Genomic DNA, 27025 nt, shown 5'->3' on the forward strand with positions numbered 1-27025 from the left:
GCTCCCTTTTAGCACGGGTTGGGTTTGGGGGCTAGTTGCTATGCAGTCAAGGATGACCTTGAACTCCTGATTCTCGGGGCATGTTCCCTGTGCTGGTTCTGAGGTGCTGGGGATGGAACCAGGGCTTCAGCGCTTCCAGTGAGGGCTCCACCCTTTGAGACCAGCAAAGGCTTTGTGCTCTGTAGCCCAGGCTGGCCTGGAAATCCCCATGCTCCTGCCTCCAGGGTTTCCAATATTGGGTTCTGGGACTTTGGGGTGACTGTCACGCTTAGTTTGGGAGACGCAGAGGGGCCTCCTGCATCACTTGACACACTCTAGTGGGGGTGGGGTGTCACGGGCAAACCGAGGCCAAGAAGGGACCCTAGCAGCCCGTGGGCGGCAGGAAGGAGCGAAGCTGCAGATCTAGGCTGGGATGGTAAAAACAGGACCGGAGCTGTTCCTCTGGGAGCCATCGACAGCACGGGGTCAGAGGTGGAGGCCGGGTCCCTGCCGCCTCCGAGGTCAGGAAGGTGGGAAACGCATCAGGCGGGCCACCTGGGCAGCGGCTCCTGCGGAAGGAGCTGGGGGGCCGGGGATGGGCGGGACCTAGCTCAGTGGGCGGGGCTGCGGGGCAGGCTTGCTCGCAGGCTGTGTTGCGCACGCGCACTCTTGCGGCGCCGCCAGCTGCTGTAACGCTGAGCTCTCCGCAACCCGCTTGGCCCTGGCTGCTCTAATCCCCCTGCTCCCGACCTGCAGCCCCGAGATAAGGACCCAGCTGCAGGCATAGATAAAGGAATCTGCCACACAAATCCGGGAGGCCAGGCGTGGGCACCCAGCCCAGGACTGCACCTGCTAGACCTAAGGAGGGGGGGGAGGGGCGGCCCAGAGGTGGGGGTGGGGGTACCCAGGTGAACACAGAACTGGAGACAGAAAAGGAGGGAGCCTAGCCTGTAAAGCCAGGCCATTTGGGAAGATGAGGCAGGGGCATTGCCGTGAGTTTGGGGTTGCCTTGGAATGGAAAGCGAGTCTTTGTCACAAAAGGACAAAAATGAGAGACAGGAAAGAGAATGTCAAGTATGGTGGCAGACACACTTTGAGAGGTGGAGGAAGGAGAATCAGGGATTCAAGGTCATTTCTGGCAATAGTGAGTTGGAGACTAGTCTGTGCTACCTGAGACCTTATCTTAAAAAAATAAAAATAAAATAAAACCGTTGAGGAAGAATAGAAGAGACACACAGAGAGGAATAGGGGAGGAGGCAGCAGTGGGGCCCTTCGGTCTTCCCTGCCCCCACTTGGTGCCCAGGTCTCCAGTGCTAGCAGGGCCACAGCCACCTGCCTCCCTCACTTCCTGGTGTCAGCTGAGATCAGGCTGGAGCTGTAGTTCCAGGGGGCTATCTGGATCCCTCAGTTCAGGGAGCCACAGACTCTCCCGGAGGCACGTTGCCAGGGGACTCGGGTGTGGAAACTGGCCGAGGAGGAAAGGGGGGGGGCTCTATTTTCCGTGTTAGGTGGAATGGTGTACCTGGAGGAGACTAGGACGGAAGGCTGGTTCTCAAAAGGGTACGGAGTAGGTCATCCTTGGACGCGGAAGGACTAGGGGTGGGGTAGGAGGAGAAATGGAGGCCCAGATGCTAGTCTGTGCTCAGGGTTGGAACCGGGCCTGGCGGACAGTAAACCCTCACTAGCTGCTGAGCTCCCCGTAAGGATCCAGCACCATTGTATTCACATCACCATGAATGCTGCACCTCATGGTTAACGGTCTGTACGGTTTCACAGTTATCAACTGCCAGGCTGTCACGCCTCCTGCGGGAAGCCAGCCTGGGTTGCCTTGCACAGAAGAGGACGGAGTTGCTTTGAGGAAGGGATCTTGTTTCTGTCGTTGCCCTTTGCAGCCCTGTTTCTTCCAAGAGCGTGTCCTTATCACAACCCAATTGTAGACGCTACAAAGGAGCCTCAGCCTTAAAATGCATTGTTATTCCCATCTTGCCCAGTAGGGACGGTAGAGAGCAATGGCGCAAACAGGGTGCTATTGTGGTCTAAGGCTAATTAATCGCTTTACCTCTCTGGGCCTGTTTCCCCTTATGTTATACAACCAGCAGAGTCTAGTTCGTGCGTTGCGGGACAGCCTGGGCTACAGGGTGAGACCCCCATCTCCATGAATTAAATAAATTTAAATACTGATTGGTTTGACTTGGCTTTGGTTGAGACATGTAGCTCAGGCTGGCCTCAAACACCAGGACTGCCAGGGCTATACAGAGAAACCCTGTCTCGACCCCCTCCCCCCCCCCCAAAAAAAAAAAAACCAAAACAAAAACAAAACACTACCTCCCGATCCACCCAAGTGCTGTTCTTACATGTTTAAGCACATTTTTATTAAAATAGTAATTGCAGGATCGGAGAAGTGCCTGATGTCAGGCTCAAGGGGCTGAGTTCAATCCCGGGACCGACATGGGGATGCAGGGACCCCCGCCCCCCATTGTCATATGACCTCCACATAAGGGTGACACACAGGAGACCCACACACACACAATAGATGAGTAAATGTCACTTTCAAAGTAACGCTGGCACACACCTTTAATCCCAGCACTTGGGAGGCAGAGGCAGGAGGATTTCTGAGTTTGAGGCTTGCCTGGGCTACATAGTGAGACGCTGTCTCAAAAAAAAAAAAAAAAAGAAAAAAGAAAAGAAAAGGCAGTACAATAAAAATAATTCAAATTGCCACGCGTTTATGGGCCACAGTGGCTCACGAAGGGCACTGTCAAAGGACAGCGTGTCCCCGTGAAGTCATTTGATCCTTCAAAGCTGTTGGTATTTTTTGTTTGTCTTCTGAGACACGGTTTCTCTGAGTAGCTCAGGCTGTTCTGGACCTCACTCTATAGACCAGGCTGGCCTCGAACTCATGATTCACCTGACTCGATCTCCCCAGTGCTGGGATTAAAGGCGTGCGCAACACCGCTCGGGCTGCGGTTTTTTATTATAAAATAACAGACTCGTTTGTAAAAGGGACAGAAGCAGAGTAGGTGAGTGTGAGCTGCACCCACACCCACACCCCCAGATTCACTTCCACGGATCAAGAGTGACCCACGGATGACCGACAAGAACCCCTCCGGGACCCTTGAGCACTTCCGTTTCCTGCGCAGCCTTGGCCCCCCCCCCCCCCGCCCCCACGGTCGTGCGCACGCGCGCCTTAGCAGCATTGCTGTAGTCTGAGCGTGCGCATTTCTTTCTGTAGGCTCCAGAGGACACGAGCGACCCGGAAGACTTTCCTGCCACACTCCAGAGCTGGTGTGAGGGGCATCGATGGCGGAGACGGCAGCGGAGAGCGGTGGTGGCGGTGACTCCGGGGTTGGCGCGTGCGAACGGGGGGTGGCGCCCATTAAAGCTCAGTGAGTCGCTGGCGCCCGTCAGCGAAGCTGATGTGGCCTTCCCGGCGTCCGTGGCGGGTGCGAGTGGTGCATGCTGGGAGGTGTGGCGGCATCCTGGAGAGCGGCATCCCGGAGGCGCCAAAGTCTTTACCTACCTTCTGCTGACACACGAGTGTAACATGTGTTGGTTGTCACAAGCCATGAGGCCGGCTGTGCACATAGGCAGCTTTGGGGAACCAGAAGCAGGGCCCGAGGTGCATGGTGGGGCTTGTAGTCTCCACGAGGGAAAAAAAAATGGCTCGCAGCGAAAGACCTGGGAAGGGTGGTAGCTTGAGTCTCGCTGCCAAGCATGCTGGGGTTTGTAGTTCCTTCGTAGCCTACCAAGGATATTGATATTTGTGTGTCGCAACCCTTAAGGCAATTCAGTTCTCAGAGCAGAGACACAAATGGCTCCTTCAAGTGTAAAACAGGTGTCCCCGTGGCACTGGGTGAAAACTGGCTGGTTCTAAGTAGGGAAAGCTTCCTGCAAGCAGGAGCACGTGAGCTTGGCATTAGCCCCCAAGCCCCTTTCCCTGTGCACATCGAGCCTCTCCCGCTCTGGCAGGTACCGCACAACCAAAGAACGGTTCCACGAATATCTGGATGGAGACAAGCAGGAGGGTGCATGCCAGGAAGTGCCCACAGGAGACCCAGCTGAGCCAGGGGCCAAAAGAATTCGCCTGGAAGATGGGCAGGAAAATGGGAAGACAGAGGTGGCAATTGAATCCCGTGAAAGGCAGGTGCCCAAGAGGGCCCGTGGCCAAAACAAAAGCCGGCCCCATGTGAAGCCAGCACACTACGACAAGGACAGGCTCTGCCCGTCCTTCCTCCAGGTGAGGGGTGGCTCTACAGGCTTGGCTTAAAGTCTGAAGATGCTGTGCTGTGACAAATATATATGACCCTTGACCTACAGGGACTCGACCTAGTAGTGCCTTGCCTTGGCCCCTGGTGCTGCCTTCAAAGTCATTGACCCTCAGCCTATCTACACATCACACTTGAATTTATTTATTTTTGGTTTTTTTGAGACAGGGTTTCTCTGTGTAGCCCTGGCTGACCTGGAACTCACTCTGTAAACTAGGCTGGTCCTGAACTCAGAGAGCACTCCCAAGTTCTGGGATTAAAGATGTGCTCAGCTATTTCAATTTACCTTTTTTTTTTAAAAAGATTTATTTATTTATTTATTTATTTATTTATTTATTTATTTATTATATGTAAGTACACTGTAGCTGTCCTCAGACACTCCAGAAGAGGGAGTCAGATCTCGTTACAGATGGTTGTGAGCCACCATGTGGTTGCTGGGATTTGAACTCCTGACCTTTGAAAGAGCAGTCGGGTGCTCTTACCCACTGAGCCATCTCACCAGCCTCCCTTTTTTTTTTTTTAAAGATTTATTTATTTTATGTATATGAGTCCACTGTAGCTGTCCTCAGACACACCAGAAGAGAGCATCGCACCCGTTACAGATGGTTGTGAGCCACCATGTGGTTGCTGGGAATTGAACTCAGGACCTCTGGAAGAACAGTCAGTGCTCTTAACCTCTGAGCCATCTCTCTAGCCCCCTTAATTTACCTTTTAAAGAGGGTCTTGTATGTCCTGGAGCTGGAGTTTCAGGTGGTTGTGAGCTGGGAAATCAAATCCAGATGGTGTGCAAGAGCAGCTGGGGTTCTTGACCTCGGACCTGTCACTCCAGCTTGACACTGTTCCAGCTTTAGGTGAAACAGGCACACTGGGGACACTCCCCCAGGACTTGCAGATGGAAGAATCAGCACTTGGCCCACCCTGGCCACTCAGTCCTCTCCTGGTCCTTTCATGTCCCTCACAGGAGCCGGCCACCCCATGTGCATTTGGAGACCGTTGCCGCTTCCTGCACGATGTGGGGCGCTACCTGGAGACCAAACCGGCAGACCTGGGCCCCCGCTGCGTGCTCTTCGAAACCTTTGGCCGGTGCCCTTTCAGCATGACCTGTCGCTTTGCTGGAGCACACCTGGGGCCTGAGGGGCAGAACCTGGTGCAGGAAGAGGTGGTGGCCCGCTGTGCACAGCTCCCTTCAGTGCGGAATGGCTTAGACAGGGCCCTGCAGCAGCAGCTGCGGAAGCGCCAAGTGTGCTTTGAGCGAGCTGAGCAGGCCCTGAACCGCCTCACCCAGAGCCCCATGCCCACTGTTGTCCCTGAGACCACTGTGGCCATGGCGACCCCAAAGCAGAATAGCTGCCATGCCCAGCTAGATACCGTAGGAGGGGCTGGCACCCCGCAGAGCAGCCCTGTGCCAACCTGTGGCCCCTTGACAGACGAGGACGTGATCCGGCTGCGGCCCTGTGAGAAGAAGCGGGTAAGGTGCAGGCATGGGAACTGGATTCCTGCATTGTCCACAGTCCTGTCTTAGCAGCAAGAGCCTGAACTGCCCCAGAGGATCAGGGCTAAGGGAGAAAAGGGTACGATGGAAGGCTCCTGAAGGGCAGGCACCGAGACAGGGTTTCAGAGCTTGAATAGGAGCTCTCCAGACAGAAGGCCAGTCATTGGCGAGCTTTCCCCTTAAGACAAGTGAACTTGGTGTGTACAGTGGCCAGCAGCAGAGGGAGGACGCTGGGGGACGGGGGGTGGGGAGGAGTGTGGGAGGGGGACGGGGACGTGTTAGTGGGGGAAGGAGGCCTGATGTGTTCATTTCCCTTCCAGCTAGACATCAGCGGAAAGCTGTATCTGGCTCCTTTAACCACGGTAGGAGGTGGCTGGGGGTGGGCGGCCCAGTGGTCCCTGGGGCATTACTCATCCAGCGTGCCTGCTTTCCTGACCTCTGAGGACTGACCATGTCCCTGTCCCGGTCAGTGTGGAAACCTACCCTTTCGCCGCATTTGCAAGCGCTTTGGCGCGGATGTGACCTGCGGTGAGATGGCCGTGTGTACGAACCTGCTCCAGGGACAGATGTCTGAGTGGGCTTTGCTCAAGCGCCACCCCTGTGAGGACATCTTTGGGGTGCAGGTCAGTGTTTGCCCTGGAGGAGGTTGCCATGTTGGGGACGTGCTGTGGCCGTGTGTGGGACTGCCAGTCACTGAGCAGATTCCGCCTGCCTGGTGCAGCTGGAGGGCGCGTTCCCTGACACCATGACCAAATGTGCCGAGCTCCTCAACCGCACCATTGACGTGGACTTCGTGGACATCAACGTGGGCTGCCCCATCGACCTCGTCTACAAGAAGGTGATGGCTGCTCTACCCTGGAGCCTGGGCTGGGTGTGGCCCAAGCCCGGGACCCTGCCCTGCTGGCCCTGTGTCTCAGTTTCCCCATCTGGACACGGAGCACACTGAGTTGGGCGGCAGGCAGTTCAGCTGTATGTGGGTGCCTACAGGGAGTGTGTGTGTGTCTTGGAGTTCACCAGGGTCTCTGTGTCCCACAGGGTGGTGGCTGTGCACTCATGAATCGCTCCGCCAAGTTCCAACAGATTGTGCGGGGCGTGAATGAGGTAACCTGGCTCTTGAGCGCTGTGCCTCTCCTCTGTCCCCACGTGATTCTGCCATGTAGCCTCCAGTCCCGCTGTTTGCTCCCCCTCTGCTCCTGTCCTCAAAGGTGTTGGACGTCCCACTGACTGTGAAGATGCGCACAGGTGTCCAGGAGCGTGTGAGCCTGGCACACCGACTGCTGCCCGAACTGCGGGACTGGGGTGTCGCACTGGTCACGGTGGGTGTCGGGCAGTGCGGTCACACGTCAGGGTTCCTGTGGCTCTCCCGCTTCCTCGTTCTGTCTCTCTGTTTGGTTTCTTGCTGTCTCTCTGTGCCCCCTCCTGCCCTTCACCTCTTGATCCCCTCGGCCTGTTACCTCCACCTTCAACCCTCATTACTGCTGCCCCACCCCCAGCTCCATGGCCGCTCCCGGGAACAGCGCTACACCAGGCTGGCTGACTGGCCCTACATAGAACAGTGTGCCAAGGTGGCCAGCCCCATGCCCCTGTTTGGTAGGTACCCAGAACCACTAGGGTCACATCTTTCAACTGGGAAGACTGGGAGGGATGCTGGGTCCCTTGGAAATCTCCAGACTGATTGATGATGCCCCCCATGTCCATGGGGCCTGCCACTGTCAAGACCCCACTGTGTCTCCTCAGGAAATGGGGACATCCTTTCGTTTGAGGACGCCAACTGTGCCATGCAGACAGGCGTTGCGGGGATCATGGTTGCCCGGTGAGCAGCAGCTGGGCTGGGGCAGCAGTGCTAGGACCTTCTGCACTCCTGTGAGGGCGAGGCCTGGCTGTTGAAGGGACAGAGCTCGGAGGCACAAGTCCTCACTGGGCATCTCCCTCTGTAGTGGTGCCTTGCTCAAGCCCTGGCTGTTCACGGAGATCAAAGAACAGAGGCACTGGGACATCTCGTCCTCCGAGCGCCTGGACATCCTGAGGGACTTCACTCACTACGGTTTAGAACACTGGGGCTCCGACACACAGGGCGTGGAGCGGACCCGGCGCTTCCTGCTTGAGTGGCTCTCTTTTCTTTGCAGGTGGGCATTGGACAGGCAAGCAGCTAGGGTAAGAGATCGGAGCCTTGGGCCTCCTCACTCGGCCTTCTTGCCTCCCCTACCCTCCTGGCCCACAGGTATGTGCCCGTGGGCCTGCTCGAGCGACCCCCACAGAGGATCAATGAGAGGCCACCCTATTACTTAGGCCGTGACTACCTGGAGACACTGATGGCCAGCCAGCAGGCTGCAGACTGGATTCGCATCAGGTACTCACAGACCAGGGCTCTGCGAGTTGATGCTGGGAGGCCCAGGCCTGACCTGTCCATTTTGTCCCCACAGTGAGATGCTGCTTGGACCAGTACCTCCTGGCTTCGTCTTCCTGCCCAAGCACAAGGCCAATGCCTACAAGTAGCCAATACAGACAATAAATATTATTCTTCTATCATTTCTTTTATTTTGTTGGTTTTTTGAGACAAGATCTCCTGTTGTCTGGGCTGGCCTTGAACTCCTGGAATCCTAGGCACTCACCGTCCATCATACTTGGCTTTTTTTTTTTAGGTGTCCTGTTTTGCTGGCCAGTGTCCTTGTGACTTTGGTTTTTCAAGACAGGGTTGCTCTGTGTAAACCAGGCTGGCCTCAAACTCAAGAGAGCCACTTGTCTGCCTCTGAATGCTGGGATTAAAGAAGTGTACCACCACTGCCTGGCTCTCCTTGTGATTTTGAATTAGGTGACTTGCGTGAAGGCAGCAGCAGCGACCTGGCTCAGGGAGCAGAGGGAGTCACCTCTTGCCCACCCCCTCCCCCTCCCCCGGAACCCAAGTGATGAGCCTGCCCTGGACTGGAACCCTCCACCTAGCAACGGGGCAAACAGAACCCAGAGGGACTCTATCCCCAAGGTGCCTCTGCTGCCACCCAGGTCCCCCCGGGGTGGCTTGTCTCACCCATGCAGCATCCCAAAACCCTGTATCCCCCAGCCATATCCCAGGAAGGCTTCAGCCTGCAGAGCCTGGAGGGCCCTGAGGTGCCAGGTGGCCCAGAACCCCTTCCCACCGTAGGTACGATGGTGGTGGTGGGCAGGGGTGTGTGATGGCCATGGGGCCTGGGCTCCTGCCCCACCCACCGGGCACCTTTGTCCACAGCCAATGCTAACCTGCACTATCAGACCCCCGGCTCGGACCAGGATGTGCTTCCAGCCCCTCCAGCAGGTATCAGCCAGCACCCCTGAGCCCTGCTATGAGCAGGCTCCATACTCTCCCGAGATGAGACCCTAAAATGACCCTGGGTCCCCTCTGTACTCCAGACAGATTTCCCTATAGCTAAACTCATGTGTCACATTTCAAGTGACACTGGAGACCAAGCCGAAGCCTGTTTTGGTGATGGCAGCTGCTACTAGGCAAGGCTTTCTGAGAGGCCTGGGCACCCAAACTCAGGTCGCTGTTCCTCTGAGAGGCATCAGAGGAGAAAACCCCAACAGTTTCTCTGTGTCAGATGACTGGTAGTCAGGGCCAGGTCACAAGGCCCCTCTGAGGTCAGGGCTGTGTCCTATGTGCCTCGGCTTTGGGCATCCCGCCCCCCCTCCCCAAGGCCTGGTTGCCCCATGGAGCTCCACTCAGGTGTCTGCCACCCACAGGCTTCCAGATGGCTCCCTGCGGCTGCTTCTTCGACCCCCGAATCTACCGCATCGAGTGGGCCACCTCCGACTTTGGCCAGTCATCCCTGTACAAAGTGGCAGTGGCTGGGGGTCCTGCCTTGTCTGGTGGTTACTTGCTGGAGGCCCCATCCTACCTCAAGGCCCCGGGGCCACCACCTCTACTGTACCCCCACTACCAGCCGGCCCCCAGCGGGCCACAGTACCTCACACATTACCTTCCAGCGGAGGAGCCTGTGCCTGAGGCTCTGGGCTTCATGCGGGACGGAGGGCCTCTCAACTTCATGGAGATGCTCAGAGACCGCCTGGCACCTCCGCCAACCCCCAAAGAGACTACGCCATCTCCCTTGCTTATCACAGTCCCCACGGCACACACGCTGCCACCCGGGCCCTATGGCCATCTCGGTGGCCAAGCCAGCCAGTTCCCAGGACCCCAGGTGACCATGAGGCCCATTGAGGCTTCCAGGGAGCTGCAGAGCAGTGGTGTGGCCAGGCCAGGTCTGCGATTCCCACCCGGGCCTGTAGAGCCCAAGGTGGCCAAGGTGGAGGACGTCACCCCAGTGGGCTCAGGGGAGACCATGCCTGCCGAGGCGGCACGTGCGTTCTTCCTACCGGACAAGGTCCTTCTCGAAGATGCCATGAAACTTTTTGATTGTCTCCCTGGTGGCACTGAGCCTGAGGTGGCCTTGCACAGGGGTCCTGGCCCTGGACTGCGGGACAGTGGTGGCGGTGGGGATGACTTCCCAACCGACATTCGCTCCCTGCACCTGCCAGATGACCTGCTGTCCTTTGACTACAGTGTCCCCGAGATCCTAGATGCGGTGGCCAATGTGGACTACTTTTTCAGCTTCAAGGCCCTGGATGATGAACCACCAGTGCCGCATCTCGGGGTCCCTGCCACTGACACAGTGGCCCCAGGCCTGCGGTCCCATCAACTGGGGAAAAAACCCAGCATGCCCACCAAGAAAGGGAAGCCAGGCAGCAGACACAGGCAGACCACAGGCCCAGCTGACACAGCTGCCGCCGCCGCTGCTGCAGGACCCAGGCTGGACCCGGGAGCCATCCCCAATTAAAGCCATTTGATCTCTCAGCTGTATGTGGACACGTGTCCTGTGGCCACGACCAGGCAAGCCTGCTAAGACATTGGTGAGGCCAATGTGTGTGTGTGTGTGTGTGTGTGTATGCGTGTGTGTGCTGGGGGGGGTGGTGGGGGGGTGGCAGTCACATGCCTTCAGAGTTGAGCCAGAATCCTCAGAATTGAAGTGTCAGGCTGAACTGTTAGCCCTGCATTCAGGTTGCCTGGGTAGGGAGATTGCAGACCAGTCTGGGCCACAAAGTACAGCCTCATCTACAAGAAATGAAGATGGGGTGCTGTAGCTCAGTTGCTAGCATGTTGGGGCTCAGTTGGTACAGTGCTTGGGACTCAGTTGGTACAGTGCTTAGGGGCTCAGTCGTTATTCACAAGTATAAACTATGTTTGGTACCTGGTTGTAACCCTAGCACTGAGGAGGTAGGAGGAGACAGGATCCACATTTCAAGGCCAGCCTAAGCTTTCTGACACTGTCTCAAGAAGAAAGTTAATCACCTGGGGCTGGCCATGTTGGGAGGTCTCTTGAGAAGTGGGATTTTCTTTTCCAGACACCACACTGAAATGGGTTCCCTTGTATGTTTGGTGATCAGAGTCAAAGTGTCCTGCGAGGAGTGACACTCACCTGGATGTCTACTCAAGTGGCTGTCCCCATCCTCTTGCTCGGTCACTGTACCTCACCTGTGCCCCCATGAAGCCACAATTTATGGAAGGCAGGCAGGGAGGTGGCCTCTGCTGTTGTAGGGGCTTTGGTGTTCTCTGGGGGAAGCTGGGCTCAGCCTCGGCATGGTTGCGGGTGGGGCTTGCAGGGATGGTTGACTGCAGGAGCCGTGGAGTTTTGTGGGAACAGGTGTGGGCTTTTGGGAAAGATGCTGCATGCTGTGGGGGAGGCCTGGTGGGCAGGCAACAGCCACTTTTCTCAAAGGGTATCCATCTCCCATAATGCCACAGCGGTTAAGGGTGTGTGGAGGGGGTGGAATGGCTTGGCAACCCAGAACCCGTGCGAAGGTGGGACCGACTGACCTCACTTAGCTGTCCTTTGACCTCCACACCCTGTTACCGGCTGTCACTCACTGCTTGCCTCTTGTTCAATCCCAAGGCCACCTACCCACTGGACCCTCGTTCTCCCTAGCACCTCTTCATGTTTCTTAAGACAGGGTCTCAGGATGTAGTCCTGGCTATCCTGGAACGTATGTCAACCAGGCTAGCACAACAATTAGACTCCCTCAAGGCATTCACCACTAGCTTGCTCTTCTTTAAGACAGGTCTCCTGTAGCCCAGGCTGGCCTCAATCCTCTGTACTTGAGAAATGGCCTTGAACTCCTAATCTTTCTATCTCTGCCTGTAGAGGGCTGGGCTGACTGGTTTCTCATGTGCAGGGGCACAGGGCCTCCTATGTGCAGGCCCATTCTCCACCCATCTACTCACTGAACACATCTCAGTGTGATTTCACCAACAGCTTCTGGTGTGAGAGGCATTCCCTACTCAAGGCTCCTGCAAATGTTTCTTCTCTTCTGGCCAGGACCCCTCCCCCTGCTCCCACCTTTTTAAGGTCACAGTGGAGAGAGACCGCCTTTTCCTGGTGCCTCCCCCAATCTAGTGCTGAGTAAGCAGAGTGTTGTGATGGGTTTGGAAGATTCAGCTGTTTGTAGAGCGATGGACGGGCTTCACATCACTGCTGTGCATCGTGGGGAGGAAGCACGATGCGGGGAGAAAGTGCTCCGTGTTTGGCTGGGGACCCCTAAGAAGTCCTCTGGGAGAAGCACCAACAGAGATAAAGGATAAAGGGGCAGTGGGCAGAGGCTTCGGATGAAAGGCACAGGTTTGGCCCCTGGCACCACATAAAACTGGGCATTCTCCCCCATGCTTGGTGAGGCAGCCCTTGGGAGGCAGAGGCGGAGGCAGAGAGGCAGAGGCAGAGGCAGAGAGAGGCAGAGACAGGGCTACAGAGTGGTAGACCAGATAGGTAGTGAGTCCCTAGCTCTGAAAATAAAGTTTCAGCTGGTTGTACACGCCAGTAATTCCAGCATTTTGGGGACAGAGACAAGGACTGTTGGATCTTGCTGGCCTATTCCAGTTTTAGTGAGACTGTCTCTTACAACCTCCTCCTCTGTCTGGCTTTACATCATTCACACAGATACTAAAGAAAATGGCTCCCAGGGGATCCTAGGGGATCCTGGGACATTTGTGAATTCATGGTTGTGTTTTTATCGGTGGCATGGCGCAGATAGAGCCCAGGAACACTGCTTAGTACTCTAAAGTGCCCCAGAGTTTGCCCCAGTGTTTACAATGACACTGAAGACAAGACACTTGGTTGGAGGCTTGTCCTGAATGTCTGGCAGGCAATGCTGAGCTCTGTTGCCCCCATGACCTGCCATGACCTCTGCCACCATCCTAAGAATCTCTGGAAAATCTGAGCTCATAGCTGCTTCTGTTCAGGGTCAGGTGCTGACAGGTCTGAGCATGGGAGAGCAGTCTGAACAAGGGGGGATACCTTTGTCCTGGGAGTGGGCGAAGTCACTAAAGCTGGTAGGGCAGGGCCTAGGGCAGGATGGAGATACATGAGCCAGGGAAACCTAGGAAACCTAGAAGGCAAGGGCACACTTCAGAGAGAATGTTTACCTGTGAGGGGCTTTTTTTGTTTTTGTTTTTTGAGACAGAGTTTCTCTGTATAGCCCTGGAAGTCCTGCATTTCCACTTTTTAAAAAAAGATTTATTTTATGTGAGAACATTGTCACTCTCTTCAGACACACCAGAAGAGGGCATCAGATCCCATTACAGATGGCTGTGAGCCACCATGTGGTTGCTGGGAATTGAACTCAGGACCTCTGGAACAGCAGTCAGTGCTCTTAATCGCTGAGCCATCTCTCCAGCCCCTCCACCCTTTCTTTTTAAACAACAAAAAAAGTATTTCTTGTGTGTGGGTGCTTTGGCTAAATGTGTCTGTGCACTATACATGCAATACCTGTGGAGGCCAGATGGGGATGTCATATCTCACAGAACTGCAGTTATAGATGGGTGTAAACCACCATGTGGGTACTGGGAATCAAACCTGGGTCATCTACAGAAGCAGCCAGGGCTCCATCTCTCCACTGACCCACCTCTCCAGCTCCCATCTCTTTAATAAAAGGTTTTTCTCAAGCCATGAAGGACCAGTGTCCCTTGAGCTCTCTCTCCATCATGTGGGAGCCCAGAGTTGAAGCAGGTTAGGCCCACCACCACCAGACTCATGTACTGGATACATCTATGAACCAAGGAGGCACTGGACCCACACCCCAAGTTCCTAGGAGAGGCCATTTGCCCTCACTCAGAGAAGCACCTGTTGGGTGCCATTTTTTCTGTTGGGTCTGGAAGGGCTACCCTGTGCAAACAGATCCTCCTGTCACCAGCTCCAAGCTGGCCTTGCTGGGGACACAAGTCCATTTGTGTCCATCACTCCCAGAAGGGAGAGACCTTGAGGCCAAAGGCTCAGTTTTTGAGGAGCCATTGGGCTAAATGGGAGGCTGGTTGTCCCAGAGTGAGCTTGGAAGACATCCATTAGCTCCTCTGGAGCTGGAGTAAGGATGGGGACCTGCCTAGTCAACAAAGGCCAACACAGTGCAAGGCTGGCATCCAGTGTGTGTTGCTTTCCACAAGGGGGACCCTGGTCAGTCCAGCCACGGAAAGCATCAATGTCCCGAAGGACACCATCCTTTAAAGCTGTTCTGTCTAAAAGCTCTGTGTTGGTGACCATTGCCGCCTGAATGAACAAACACGGACACCAGGTATGTTGCGATGGACACATTCATAAGAACCTTCTAAGAACAATTACAGCACAGAACTATTGGGGGGAACAGTTTTTCAAAAAAAAAAAAACTATCATATTTCATTAGGCGCTTCCTAGGTGTGGGAGGGCAGGGCTTGTGTTGGGAAAGAATTCTCAACATGACGACAGCAGCAAGGTGTAACATGTTAGGGCCTCTAGAACTCAGGGCCCAATAGGCATTGGTGTTCATTTGTCTGCAGAGATCTCATGGTCTAGGGTTGAGAAGGGGTTGGCCACTGGCCAGCAGCAAGCATGGCTAGTTTGGGGGAGGTGTCTGGAAGACTGCAGGGGCTCAGGCACTGCCCTGAGCACAGGTTTTGGAGTTTTGTTGGGAGGCGTGGATATGGTGCTGACCCCTGTGGCTACTTGGGGAACCCTAACACAGGCCCCCCAGGTTATCTTGGTATTAACCATGAATTGGACAGAAAGTCTATAGTCAAGCAGATGGGTCGATCATCTGGGCTTGACTGGCCCTGCTTGGAGCCTGTTATCTCTTTGGGGCTTGGACCTGTCCAGGATGAGATGAGATGCCGTTAGCATGTATCCAGGGTGTGTGCCTGGAGTTCTTGGCTGTCCATGAGAGGCCATTAGATGCATGGAGACTACAGCGCAGGGGACCTGCAGAGCCTCCACACAATGGCCAGAGAATAGTAGGCTCCTACCCCTCTGGGCTCTGTTGGAGTGGTTTTTCTTTGACATGGTGGTTAGCTGAGTGGGAAAGCCACCGAGGTGGTTGGGACATTTCTGGGGATGTGCCCCACAACTCACATACACACAGCAGGCTGCTGTATCCTTTGGGGGACAGCCCAGGGTCAGGGCCACTTTAGCAGAGTATGGCAGCTTGAGTGACCATCTTAGTTGCCCACAGTCTCTGGCACCCTGTGGGTGGGGACCCCATGCCACCTTGGGTCACAGTAAACATGGCATCATTGAAGAGGCACTAGTGTGATACAGCTGAGAGTCCAGGTCCCTAGAGGGCCAGGTGACGCCTTCCGGAAGCACGTGGAAGACGCCCAGGGAAGGGGCTAGATGCCCTGCAGTGGGTGGCTGGGGTCACTCCGTTCCCGTTTCACGAGGGGCTCACCCAGGCTGCGGCCATCCACATCTGCCTCACTGCTGTGTCCATCCCCAATGTCCTCTGCAGGGATAAGGGGACAGAGGTGCCACTATGAACAGAGTTGCCTTGCCTTTTCTTCAGGTCAATCTGCCCCCATGTCCTGCCTGGTCACCCTTGGGTTCATCAACAGGCTGGGCTTCTAACCTGGGTCTCTAGTGGTCACTAGCCACTGGCCTCAGCCGCCCAGACTGGCCAGTGATAATCTCTCCTCACACTCTGTTAAGCTACCACAGGATGTCACTGGAGCCCATGCCCAGTTGCCAGGACTCCCACCACCTGCACACTAGTCCCTGGGATCCTCAACCCAACACAGAGGCTGTCACAATGGTACCTCTTATAGATACTGTGCAAGGGGGCTGGGAACCAGGGCACACCCACCTTTGTCCAGCAGGGTCAGTGACAGGGAGGCCAGATCGTTGAACTGTAAGGGAAGGGAGAGTCACAGGCTTGCAGGGTGACAGTCATGAATCCCTAAGGTGAGTGACTAGGAAGGGCTGGACTCTGAGAGGGTTGCATGGCTGAACCCCTGCTCTTGCAGGTCCCCCAGATGGCTCCCACAGAGCACGAGTCTTCCTGTGGCTTCAGTTCTTTGCCTTTTTAGTAGGTAAATTGTGTGTGTGTGTGTGTGTGTGTGTATATATATATACATGTGTGCAGTACCTACAGATGCCAGAAGGTGGCGCTGGGTTCCAATAGATTCCCCTGGAGAGGGAGTTACATCTAGTTGTTGAGCTACTATATGGGTGTCTGGGTGGATCTGGGCCTCTGGATCACCCTGGCCTCACCTCGCCCATGACGGCAATGGGCGTCTCCCCGGTGGCCTGGGCCACACGGTGCTCCACCAGGTAGAACATGTACTCGTCATAGAGCAGCCGGATGAGGTGGAAGGAACCGAAGCTGGCAGCACTGCGCAGGGTCAGGTCACGGATCACCATGGAGCTGGGGACACAGGGACAGAGAATGGGCACCATCACTGGAACTGAGCCTGGGGTACTGGCCTGGCTCCTCTGGGATGCTCTGAGCCTGCAAGCACTGCAATGGCTGCCTGCTTGAGGTCATCAGGTCCACAGAGGCAGGGGATGGCCACCCATTCCCAGACATACACAGGGACATAGGGGGATACAGGTGGGTACAACGCAGTACATCTCAGTGCTTTTTGCTTTATTTTTAGCTCTTTTTTTTTTTTTAAGATTTATTTATTTATTATATGTAAGTACACTGTAGCTGCCTTCAGACACTCCAGAAGAGGGAGTCAGATCTCATTACAGATGGTTTTGAGCCACCATGTGGTTGCTGGGATTTGAACTCCAGACCTTTGGAAGAGCAGTCGGGTGCTCTTACCCACTAAGCCATCTCACCAGCCCCTATTTTTAGCTCTTTTAAAACATACATCTGATTTCTTTAATACCTATTTATTTTCGAGACAAAGTCTTTCTACACAGTCTGGGGTGTCCTGGAACTCACTATGTAGACCAGGTTGGCCTCAAACTCAGAAATCCTCTTGTCTCTGCTTCCAGAGTGCTGAGCTGAGATTAAAGTCACATGCCACACATGGACACACACACACACACACACACACACACACACACACTTTAAAAAAAAAACCATGTTGCTGCCCTGTGGTAGTGCCCCAGGTGCAGTGCCCCAGGAGGCCAACTGACTGGAATTGGAGCTGCAGATGTTGTAAGCCACTACCTAGGTGCTGGGAATTAAATCTCAGTCCATTGCAAGAGCAGAGCCTCCTGTCCCAAGTCAGAACTGACATCACAAGTGAAGGCTGTCACGTGAGCTCTTCTGTGTTTTTAATTTGTTTTGTTTTTATTCTTTTATTTTGTAATCCCTCTTTTTTGAAGGGGTGGGAGTGTGTGTATGGGGGTCTCATTCTGTAGTCCAGGCTCATGCTGCAGTCACCATACAGCAGAAAACTCAGGCTTTCTTCTATGATTCCCTCCCACACAATGCTTCAATCAACAGCTTCCTGTGACAGCATGTGACTGAGGGTCACTCTGCAGCTGTGACTGGAGTTTAAGGACCAGACTGACCTAGGCCTTAGCCAGCCCTGTGAGAAGCCTCACACAAACACTGGACTCCCTCTTGGGCAGTAACATCAGCCCAGCCCCACACTCGGAACTGCCGCTCTGTCCTGCCAGTTTCATGTCCACTTGACACAAGCCAGAGACATCTGAGAGGAGGGAGCCTCAACTGAGAAATGCCTCCAGACAATTGGGCTGACATCCAGCTGTAGGACTTTTTTTTAGGGGGAGGGCCCAGCCCATTGTGGGTGGTGACCTCTCAGGGCTGGTGGTCCTCGGTTCTATAAGAAGCAGGCTGAGCAAGCTATGGGAGCAAGCCAGTAAGCAGCACCTTCCATGGCTTCTGCATTGGCTCCTGTCTCTAGGTTCCAGCCTTGTTTGAGTTCCTGTCCTGGCTTCCTTCTGTGTTGGACTATGATGCAGAAGGAAAAACCCAAATAAACCTTTTCTTCTCCAACTTGCTTTGGGTCACACTGTTTCCTCACAGCAGCAGTAACCCTAGTTACCACTGAGGTTTCCAACTTTGGGGGCCACAGTCTCATCTCTATATCTTGGAGTGTGCAAGGCCCTGAGCAGCCAGCTCTTGTCCTGGAATTTTCAAATGCTATTTTCCTGATGGTCCCACTAGGGACTTGTGTTGGTAGCTCCTGCATCTCTGTCTGAGGCCATGGTGGGCTCCAGCCCTGCCTTCAGATCACATGGCCCCACTCTGTTTTTGGATTAGAGGCCCAGAGGGTATTTGGACCTCAGGGATGACACTTCCCTATCATGGATGTGGGGTGACCCAGCTCACCTGTAGAAGGACCACTTGAGCAGGAACTGGCGCGCAGCCTTGGGGAAGCTGGGGCTGCCTGAGTGCTGCTTCAGGACCTGGGTGACCACGTTGTCTAGCCAGCTGGCCCACTGGTCCAGCGAGCTCTGCTGCTGCAGGGTGACCTTGAAGTCATGCTCCAAACGCTGCACCAGGCTCTCCTCACACTGGCACACCCACGAGGCCTGCTCCTGCAAAGGCATAGCTGGTGAGGGCAGGCCTGGGGATCTTCTAGTGTATTTATTTGAGACAGGGTGAACTCATGTAGCCCTGACTGGCTTCCAACTGCTGAGATGACTCTGAACTCCAGGGTTGATGTGTTGCTGGGGTTGGGGCCCAGGATTTGGTGCATGCTAGGAGGGTGCTCTGCCCACTGAACCCCAACTCTACCTTTCATTGTGTATAGACAAAGTCTCAAGAGGTAGCCCAGGTTAGCCTAAAACTCCCAATCTCCCTGGCTCAGTCTCCTAAATGTGATGACAGGCATGTGCCACTGAGCTTCACAGACTCACAGTCTGCTGAAATGATGACCTCGGAGCCCCAGGGGCTGTCCTTAACTCTGCAATTGTTTGTACTTTTCTGGCAAGACAGAGCCAGACACACAAGGTCCAGCAGCTGGGAGCATTTGGAATGCAAACATACGAGGGCATTGCTTGTTAAACTGGCTACCAAAGGAATCCAGACACGGTAGGAGGTGGTTGGTGGGCTGTGACCAGACCTCAGACTTTCCATTGCAAACATACAGCCCAAGGAGGGATGAACTGCCTGCTGCATCCAGCTGTGTTTTGCTGGTCAGCCTGAGTGGGGAAGACCAGCCCTGAGCAAGGCAGAGCAAGTGGATGTCACTGCCAAGTCACCTGCACATTGGCAAAGTCCACGCGGTTGAGGTCACTCAGCATCTGGTTAATCTGTGACGTGTTCTGCAACACAGCACGTGCCGCCTGCGCCAGGTGGTTGAGGGACGTGTAGCGCCGCAGTGTCTGTGCGAAGGCACTTACAACACCCACCTACAAGGGACCCAGGTGACAGGTCAGCAAAGCCCCTGCATGGGGGATGGACAGACAGATGTGCACACACACACACACACACTTGCACACGTGTACACATGCATGCACACCACCCTGCTCCCTGCAGGCCTGTGGAGACTCAGGATAGCAGGGGATGAAGGGGCAGGATGGGGGACCCTGTAGGGAAGAGAGACCATGTTAGCCCATGTGCCCATCTCACTGAGGAACCGTCTAGATTGTCTAACTGAGGAGGAGAACATCCCACTGGCTGAGCTAGTGGCTGGCTGTACAGCAGTCTTGGGCTCTGCCTATGATGGACTGTGCCCTCCAAATATGCTCCAGGATAAACCCTTTCTCCTTTGTGTTGCTGCGTTAGGCAAGTGGCTACCCATACAGACTGAGGGTGCAGGGGTGCGTGAAGGTGGCAGCGAGCCCATGACACAGCACATCTAAGGGCTTTCCCTCCTGGCCCTGTGGTTGTCCCTGCTTCGGGAAGCCTCAGTGGATGGTAAAGATTCCGATCCCGATGAGGTGGGTAGGGGACTGAAGCAGGAGGATTATGAGTTGGAAGACAGAACTTTTGGGCTACTAAATGAGATGTTCTTGGAAGATTCAGGGAGTGGGGTTGGGGATGGAGAACCCTCACACCCACCAAGCTTATGTGTGGGTGTGGGTGTGGGTAGGGATATGGAGGCCAGGGGTTGAAGTTGGAGTCTTCACTCTCGGCCTTAGTTTTTAATCTATTTAATGCGATGGTGCGTGTGGGAATCGGTTCTCTCCTTTCACCATGTGGGTCCCAGGGATCCCTCAGGGGATCTTGGTGGCAAGAGCTCTTCTTACCCACAAAGCCACCTCCTAGGCCTCTGCACTCTACTTTTTTGAGGCAGGGCTTACAGATTAGGCTAGTGGCTGTTCTGGCGAGACCCTTAGTGCTGATGTTACAGTGTGTACCACGCACAACCTTTTTTTTTTTTTTTTTCTGTAGTGACAGAGTCCAAATTCAGGTCATGCTGTGTGGCAAATGTTACCTCCTGAGCTGTGGCCCCAGCCCCAGCCCCAGCCCCCAGCATCTCTGTACACATGTTCCAGAGTACCTGGGCCACAGATTTACACTGAAGACTCAGGTCAGGTAAGGAAATGAAAGTCCCACCTGCCAACCAAGGTAGCTGTCTGCTCTACAGTGTCCCAAAAATGTCATCTCCAGGGTCATCTATGGTCTTCTCCCTGCCAGCTCCTCTCCTACCCCCACAGCATCCTGGGAGGCCTATTTTCCTAGACACGCAGGGAAAGTGGTCTGGGAAACACAGGGAAGCCAAGGGGTCCCCCAGATCCACATGTGCTGGTACCTTGGTCTGGATGACCTGCTGAGGGAAGCCACTCATGGCATTGATGAGCCAGCCCTCTAGGCTCTTGGCGAAGTTCCTGATGGCCTGGGTGAGGGAACCTGGAGGGGTGAACCAGAGGCTCATGGTGAGTGGGGTGAGCACCCTCCCAGTGGGTCCACCACATGCCATATACATGATATCAGGACAGGTGAAAGTGCCATGGAGGTACAAGTGGCAGCCTGAGGGTGACTGGGGCCCTGGTCACCTAGGGAGGAGGTGCCAGGTGAGAGCAGGGAGCAGAAACTTGTCCCCAGCTCTGAGGAGACACTGGGCCTTGTCTGGGAACACGCATGGCCGGCACAATGATGGAACTCCTGGTGAGGAGACCAGGGACACTGCCCAGCACCTGGAATTGCCTGAGCTGCCACAATCAAGACATATTCATCACCAGAACCACAGTATCAGGGTCAGATACTTGCACACACATGCATGCACACACATATGTGCACATATGTGCACACACAAAGTGTGTTCTGTCAACATTTGAATTTATTTTATGCTGATTTGCCTTAAGAAGAAATTTAGACTTTCTGATTTTGATTTCAGGACAGGGTCTTTCTACATAGCTGATCTGGAACTCACTCTGTAGCCCAGGCTGGCCTCGAACTCATAGAGACCTGCCTGCCTCTGCCTCCCCAGTGCTGGAGTATAAGGCATGAGCCACCATGCTGGGGTCATCAGACTGCTCTTACTTTCCTTTTAATTTTAATTTATTTTCAGACTGTTTTTGAAGAAAATATGTTCCAACATCACTGTCTTCCTGAGATTCAAATGTCACCCTGGCTGGTCCCCAGGAAAGGCCACAGTTCTCTGTGTTTCTAACCTCTAGCAGGAAGCTCCTCAGGGCACTTAGAAAGATCTAGACTGCTGGACACTAATAGTCCCACACACACACACACCTGCAGGGAGTGCAGCGAAGGCTGAAGCTGGCTTTGCTGCCCACTCTGGGACCATGGGCACTGAGCTGGGCAGGGCCTGTGTGGGTCCAAGGCTGTTGTCTGGCTTTATGGGTAATCCCCTCTTTAATGGGCCAGTCTTGGCCATTTTTCCTAGCAAGCATCCCTGGTGCCCACAGATGGCCTGATGTGCCATTGAATCTGAGGTGGTCGCAATGGTTTTCCTAACTGATGACTCTTGGATGCCCTTGCTCCACGGAACCTTCTGGAAAGCCTGGTACCTGCTCTGGCCCATTCTTAGCACCCTGCTGCCTGGCAGAGCTCCCTGGAGTCAGGAATGGGGAGGAGTTGGCAAGTGAGGGGATACTGCAGGATTGAGAGGTGGCTCTGGGGGGCAGGGCCTCGGGATGGGGCCACTTACTGGGGACAGGCCGCAGCACATCTGGGATAAGGGTCTCCACCAGCGTCTGGTACAGGATGTGATCGCAGCTTCGCATCCACTGTAGGATCGGCTCACATTTACACAGAGAGATGAGCTTCTCCTTAGGGAGGAGGGTGACTTCTGGGTCCTCATCGCTGTGGGAGAGGGAGGGGACACAGGGGAGTTTAAGCAGGCTCTGCTCGGGGGCTCAGGCTCTTGCCTCTCACCCATGCTGCTCAGGGAGCCATGTGGTCCCTTGGGTCCCCAGGATGATGCGAGTTACTGTAGTCTCTGGTCTGGGTCACAACTTGGTAGCATAGATCCTGATACTCAGGAACCCAAGGCAGAAGGATGACAAAGCCATACCCAGCCTGAGCTACAGCAAGAGAGCTGGGGCCATGGCTCAGGGAAACAGATCCTGCCCAGCATGTGCAGGCCCAGCATGTGCAGGCCTAGCATGTGCAAGCCCAGGGTACCCAGAACTACAGCAGACCAGGCATACAATTGCCGTAGAAGCAGGTGGTGCCCAGACTCATTTGTCAACCACACCAAGTCTAAAAGCACGGAGAAGGGGTGTCTAGGCACCTCCTCAGACAGCCTAGACACATGGAAGGTGTCATCAGGAGACTGCCTTGGGATTAAACTGGGGAGCACATGGGCTGAGTCTGCCCTGTCCTGGGGTCAGGGTGTCACCTGGCAGGCAGCGAGGCACAGCTATCGCTGGAGGTGGCCTTGCAGTTCCAGAAGGACAACCAGAGCTTCTCAATGTACTGAAACTGGAGGTTCATGACGACATCTAAGGTAGCCTAGGAGCAGAACAGCCTGTTACAAGTTAGGCCTGGTCATGTGCCTGGTGCTCCGGGCAGCTGTGGGATCTTCTGAGGTCCCCAAAGGGGCCTTGCTAGTGAGGAGAGAGAAGTGCCCAGGGAGACGGTCCATCCAGTGGGAGGACATGGGCTCTGGCCTCCAGTGGGACACAGATATAGTGGTGGTGCGAGGGAGCCGCGGGTGGGGGTTGGGTCTGGCTGAGTAGGGCGTCACCTCACAGTGCCTGCGATACACCAGCTGCAGGGCCTTCACATCATGAAGGGTGACGCTCTCCTGCAGTAGCGTGCTGCCTAGGTCAGGTGCCGGGAACTCTGGGAAGACGTGGGACACATCTGGGGAGAGACAATCCGCACATGTCACACATACAGGCTCCAGAGGACACAGGCACTGGAGACACACAATAGTGCTGTCCTCATTTGGTGACTGTGGATGTCAGCTCCTTAGGTTATTATTCTGGACTTAGGGTAAGCAATGTCTCAGAAACATCACCTAAGCAGACAGTCTGGGGCTGGGTTAGTGGCTAGAGTGCTTGTCGAGATACATGAGACCCTGGGTCCCATCCCCAGCATCACAGTGACCTGTCACCCCAGTACTCATGAGGATTAGGAGTTCAGGTCAGCCTGGGTTATAGGACAGTCACAGAGGAATCTCTATGCTCAGCTCTGGGTACACTGCCAGTACCCAAAGTCACCATCGTTATGACAACCACTTTGTCAGTCACTGTCTCTGCCATGTCCCAGTCATTCTTTAGTCTATGGTCATCTCACATATCTGCTGTCCGGGTATACACCCATCATTCTAGAGGTGTCAGAAGAAGACTCATCTACAACTGTCTATAAGGTAGAGCAGGCCCCACACTCACCTATGTACTGCTGGTGATGCTGGCCCTGGGTGGCCATGGCCTGATCGGGCATGCCGTGCATGTTGCTGTGAGCGCTGCCATCCCCGAGGCTGTCTGACTTCTGGGCTGGCCGATACCTGGGCAGAGGACACACATGCTACCAGGAGCCCTCAGCAGCCCTTTCTGGGATGAGCCCAGTGAGCACAGAGGACTCAATGTGTGTGATGTGCCAATTGTAATAGCAGTTAACAGCAGCAAGTGTTCTTTCTCTCCCAGTGGTGGGGCCTGAACCGTGGAGGTATCCAGCACCCAGACAGACCTGGGCCCAGGAGTAGCGCTGCTGGGTACCAGGCTCAGGGGCAGGAAGCCATCACACAAATGTCCCCACCATCCAGCTCCAGAACTAACACTCTACCCTTTCCTGTCTTTGTGACTGTGCTGGTGCCAGGAACTTCCTGGGAGGGAGACGCTGCCATGTGTCCTGCGTCTGGCTCATGTGCCCATTCACATTGGAACAGATATTAGAATGTCCTTCGTTTTCCTGGCTGACTGGTATTCCAGTGTGGGCAGACTCCCCTTGTGCTGCCGTCACCTGTAGCATGTCTTCATGCTGTTTCCCTCTGGAGGCAGGTGACCCTTGACACAGACCCTAGATGTTTCATTACTGTGTGGCAGTTCTGACTTTGGGCTGGATCTACTAGAAACATGAGGGGAAACATACTCAGACCAGTCAGCCCCCTAGACACTGTTGGGCAAGCTGGCTGTGACAGCCAGCCAAGGGCCATGAGGTGAGGTCTCTTGAGGGAGGAAGAATAAGATACCACTGAGGTGTCTCTGGGATGTCCCTTGACAAGGATGAAGGCTTGCTCATGTCTGCTGGTCCTGAAAGGAACCAGTGAGGGGCTTTGGGGTGTGGCCAGGGGTGGAGCTCTGTCTAGAATCTTCCAGTGAGGGGCTGGAGGTGTCGGCAGGGGTAGGGCCCCTGCTTAGGGTATTTGAGGTCTTCAGTACCTCAACAAAACAAGATAATTAGGGTCTGTGGCTTCTTCTAGAAAAAAATAGAAATATAGATACCTAAAAAGAAAATAAATGAAAACAAAAGAAAAGCGTGTGTTGCCAAGATCTGGGTGGGAGGGAGGCATGGGGCAGGACATGGTTTAGACAATAAAACTTCCCTCATCTGAAACCGCATTTCACTGAGTGTCTGTCCAAACACACTGGAGGCACAACAGAAGACTCGTGGAGTGTCTTGCCCGTCATGTTTGGGGACACAGTTGCAGCACCCTGGGATCAAGGGCTGCGGGGCTCAGCCAGCCTGGCCAGTGTCACCCACCTAGGCTTCTGGTGTGTGGGTTGCTGCCTCATGGCCATGTACTGTGTGTCTTCCTGCAGTCGGTTCAGTGGGGAGTCTGGCTTCAGGCGGATCCCATAGTAATGGTACTTTGAGTTGCCCCTGGAATAAAACATTACAGGGTAGACACTGTTGAGGGACACTCTCCTTAGGTTTGGCAATCATGGGGCCATTCTCTTTGTAGCTGCTGCCTCTGGTGGGGAAGCCCCTCTCTTGTTAGTGTGATAAAGGCTCTGGGATGTCCTGCACTGATAAAGTGGCCTCCTCTGTCCAGCCCAGGTCTGCCCACTTACTGTGACTATGACTGACAGCTCTTGCCCAGTGTCCCTCACATCTCATCTCACAGCTGGCCTTACAGACCGCATGGCAACACATCTCGAGTGTGGATGACAGGTGTGCATCTCCACACCAGGCTCTAAGACTCCATTTTGAAAAAGGGTGTATCTTACAAAGTAACAAGAGCATGCTCAAGGGATGACACACAGGTAGAGGCAGAAGGGGCAGCAATTCAATATCATCAGATAGTAATGAGTGTGAGGCTAGCCTGGGCTATATGAGACTTTATCAAAAGAAAAAAATATTTAAAAAGCTTGTTCAGAGGAATTTAAAGTGGATTTTAAAAAGTGAAATGAGCCCAGTATACAGGCTTTAATCTGAACACCTGGGAGGCAGAGGCAGGTGGATCTCTGTGAGTTCAAGGCCAGCCTGGACTACATAGTGAGCTCCTGTCTCAAAGCCAAACCAACAAAATTTACAAAATGAGAGTGAACTCCATGTCTCAGCCCTCTCTCCCTAGTGTCTCCCCACCTCCGGCCTGGACAGCTGGAAGTCATGAGGCCTCTACTGACTGGGGCTGGTGGCCTGTGGGCTTTGGGGAGCTGGGTCTCTGACATGGGAAGAGAGGAGGTGGGGCTGGCATGAGATGCAGGGAGCCCTGGGGGTTAGCACCCACCTGGTCCCCAGGCGTCGTGTGCGCAGGCCCATGAACACAGAGCGGATGAGTTTGCCAAAGGATGCGGCATTGACTGGCTCCAGCTTGTGCTCCTGGCAGTGGCGCAGGTAGTGGTTGTACAGGGAGCTGCGGGGCAGGCTCACACCCTCCGCTGTCTCGTAATTGTCCAGAAGCCACTGGAGCTAGAGGACAGATAGGCATCAAAAGCCTAGAGTCCCAGGATAGCAGCTCACTTCCCTGTGCTGGCAAGGGCAGTGACAAAGCCACCTGTGTGATACTCACATCAGTTCCCTGAATGAATTGCCATACTTTTGTCTCTCCATCATCTACCCATCATCCTACCCACCCATCTGCCCATCCATCCCACCCACCCGCCCATCCATGAACCAACACATGCATCCAGGTGCAGCTTGGCCTCCATGCTCCTTGACTTGTTTTATAAACCCTCATGGGATACAGACACACCACACCACATCTCTAGGCTGAAATGCCCACAGCACTACACTCCTGGGAACACTCAAGTCTCCTAATTCCATAGCCAAGGGGCAGATTCTGATGCAGAAACACAGGACAGTGGGCAGGGAGCCTACCACCAGGCTGATGGCCTGCCCAGCCCCAAAGGCCAGAGGGCTGTGTAAACCTGGATACCCAGAGAGGCCCTGAGAGGACTGAGGCTGTATGCAGAGGTCATGGCTTAGAGAGGTGCCAAGAACCCACCACCTGGTCCCTGCTGTGGGTGTTGCCACCCTGTCTTGGGTCTATCCTACAGGTAAGACACATGACCTGACCCAGTGGCTGCCCTGTGACTAGATATGAGCTACGATGCTGGCAAGGAGGCTGAGTCCATGCATGCATGAAGCCATTATGTCTTGTGAATGGTGCCTGATGCCTGGAGGGTCCCTCCTAGGTTTGTGTCCTTTGTCCCCATGCTTGCACTGTCTTCCAGGGGAGTCAGTGTTAGCCACTGACAGCTGCATGGCCACATGGCTGGGTCCTCGCTGCTGAGGGAAGCTGGCCCGTGCT

At 54.6% G+C, this 27025-nt stretch overlaps 3 protein-coding genes across 5 annotated transcripts in view; 2 read left to right on the forward strand and 1 right to left on the reverse strand.

The window, feature by feature from the left end:
- Positions 1-3174: 3174 nt before the first annotated feature.
- On the forward strand, positions 3175-8517 carry Dus3l (dihydrouridine synthase 3-like (S. cerevisiae)). Of its 2 annotated transcripts, NM_144858.2 has the most exons (13): positions 3175-3365; positions 3949-4216; positions 5206-5712; positions 6057-6098; positions 6207-6359; positions 6458-6574; positions 6772-6837; positions 6942-7052; positions 7230-7326; positions 7474-7549; positions 7674-7862; positions 7958-8086; positions 8160-8517. In NM_144858.2, the coding sequence occupies exons 1-13, from the start codon at positions 3280-3282 to the stop codon at positions 8230-8232; spliced, it is 1914 nt and encodes a 637-aa protein (NP_659107.2). In that variant the 5' UTR covers positions 3175-3279; the 3' UTR covers positions 8233-8517. The 2 variants fall into 2 exon arrangements, with proteins under 2 accessions (NP_659107.2, NP_001347334.1); NM_001360405.1 differs by lacking the exon at positions 6942-7052.
- A 182-nt stretch (positions 8518-8699) lies between these two features.
- On the forward strand, positions 8700-10558 carry Prr22 (proline rich 22). The gene is made up of 3 exons (NM_001195673.1): positions 8700-8875; positions 8960-9025; positions 9451-10558. The coding sequence occupies exons 1-3, from the start codon at positions 8764-8766 to the stop codon at positions 10539-10541; spliced, it is 1269 nt and encodes a 422-aa protein (NP_001182602.1). The 5' UTR covers positions 8700-8763; the 3' UTR covers positions 10542-10558.
- Positions 10559-14320: 3762 nt separating this feature from the next.
- The window catches only part of Rfx2 (regulatory factor X, 2 (influences HLA class II expression)), a 55112-nt gene continuing 42407 nt past the window's right edge, over positions 14321-27025 (reverse strand). For both annotated transcript variants that reach the window (NM_009056.2, NM_027787.1), the window contains 12 exons: positions 26003-26184; positions 25033-25152; positions 23721-23836; positions 23072-23190; positions 22724-22836; positions 22031-22185; positions 20675-20772; positions 19179-19328; positions 18304-18512; positions 16263-16416; positions 15856-15898; positions 14321-15498 (listed from right to left, as the gene is read on the reverse strand). In NM_009056.2, the coding sequence (NP_033082.1) occupies positions 15386-15498; positions 15856-15898; positions 16263-16416; positions 18304-18512; positions 19179-19328; positions 20675-20772; positions 22031-22185; positions 22724-22836; positions 23072-23190; positions 23721-23836; positions 25033-25152; positions 26003-26184 (1572 nt within the window). In that variant the 3' untranslated portion in view covers positions 14321-15385. The remainder of the gene's footprint in view (positions 15499-15855; positions 15899-16262; positions 16417-18303; positions 18513-19178; positions 19329-20674; positions 20773-22030; positions 22186-22723; positions 22837-23071; positions 23191-23720; positions 23837-25032; positions 25153-26002; positions 26185-27025) is intronic.

Source organism: Mus musculus, chromosome 17, assembly GCF_000001635.26.
Source record: "Mus musculus strain C57BL/6J chromosome 17, GRCm38.p6 C57BL/6J".
Lineage (NCBI taxonomy): Eukaryota > Metazoa > Chordata > Mammalia > Rodentia > Muridae > Mus > Mus musculus.

Bases quoted from the DNA above. Each gene is read 5' to 3' on its own strand.
- Prr22 (NM_001195673.1), top strand. From the start codon at position 8,764: ATGCAGCATCCCAAAACCCTGTATCCCCCAGCCATATCCCAGGAAGGC. The intron at 8,876-8,959 runs GTACGATGGTGG...CTTTGTCCACAG, and splicing joins AGAACCCCTTCCCACCGTAG to CCAATGCTAACCTGCACTAT. The intron at 9,026-9,450 runs GTATCAGCCAGC...TGCCACCCACAG, and splicing joins GCTTCCAGCCCCTCCAGCAG to GCTTCCAGATGGCTCCCTGC.
- Dus3l (NM_144858.2), top strand. From the start codon at position 3,280: ATGGCGGAGACGGCAGCGGAGAGCGGTGGTGGCGGTGACTCCGGGGTT. The intron at 6,099-6,206 runs GTAGGAGGTGGC...TGTCCCGGTCAG, and splicing joins ATCTGGCTCCTTTAACCACG to TGTGGAAACCTACCCTTTCG. The intron at 8,087-8,159 runs GTACTCACAGAC...TTGTCCCCACAG, and splicing joins GCAGACTGGATTCGCATCAG to TGAGATGCTGCTTGGACCAG.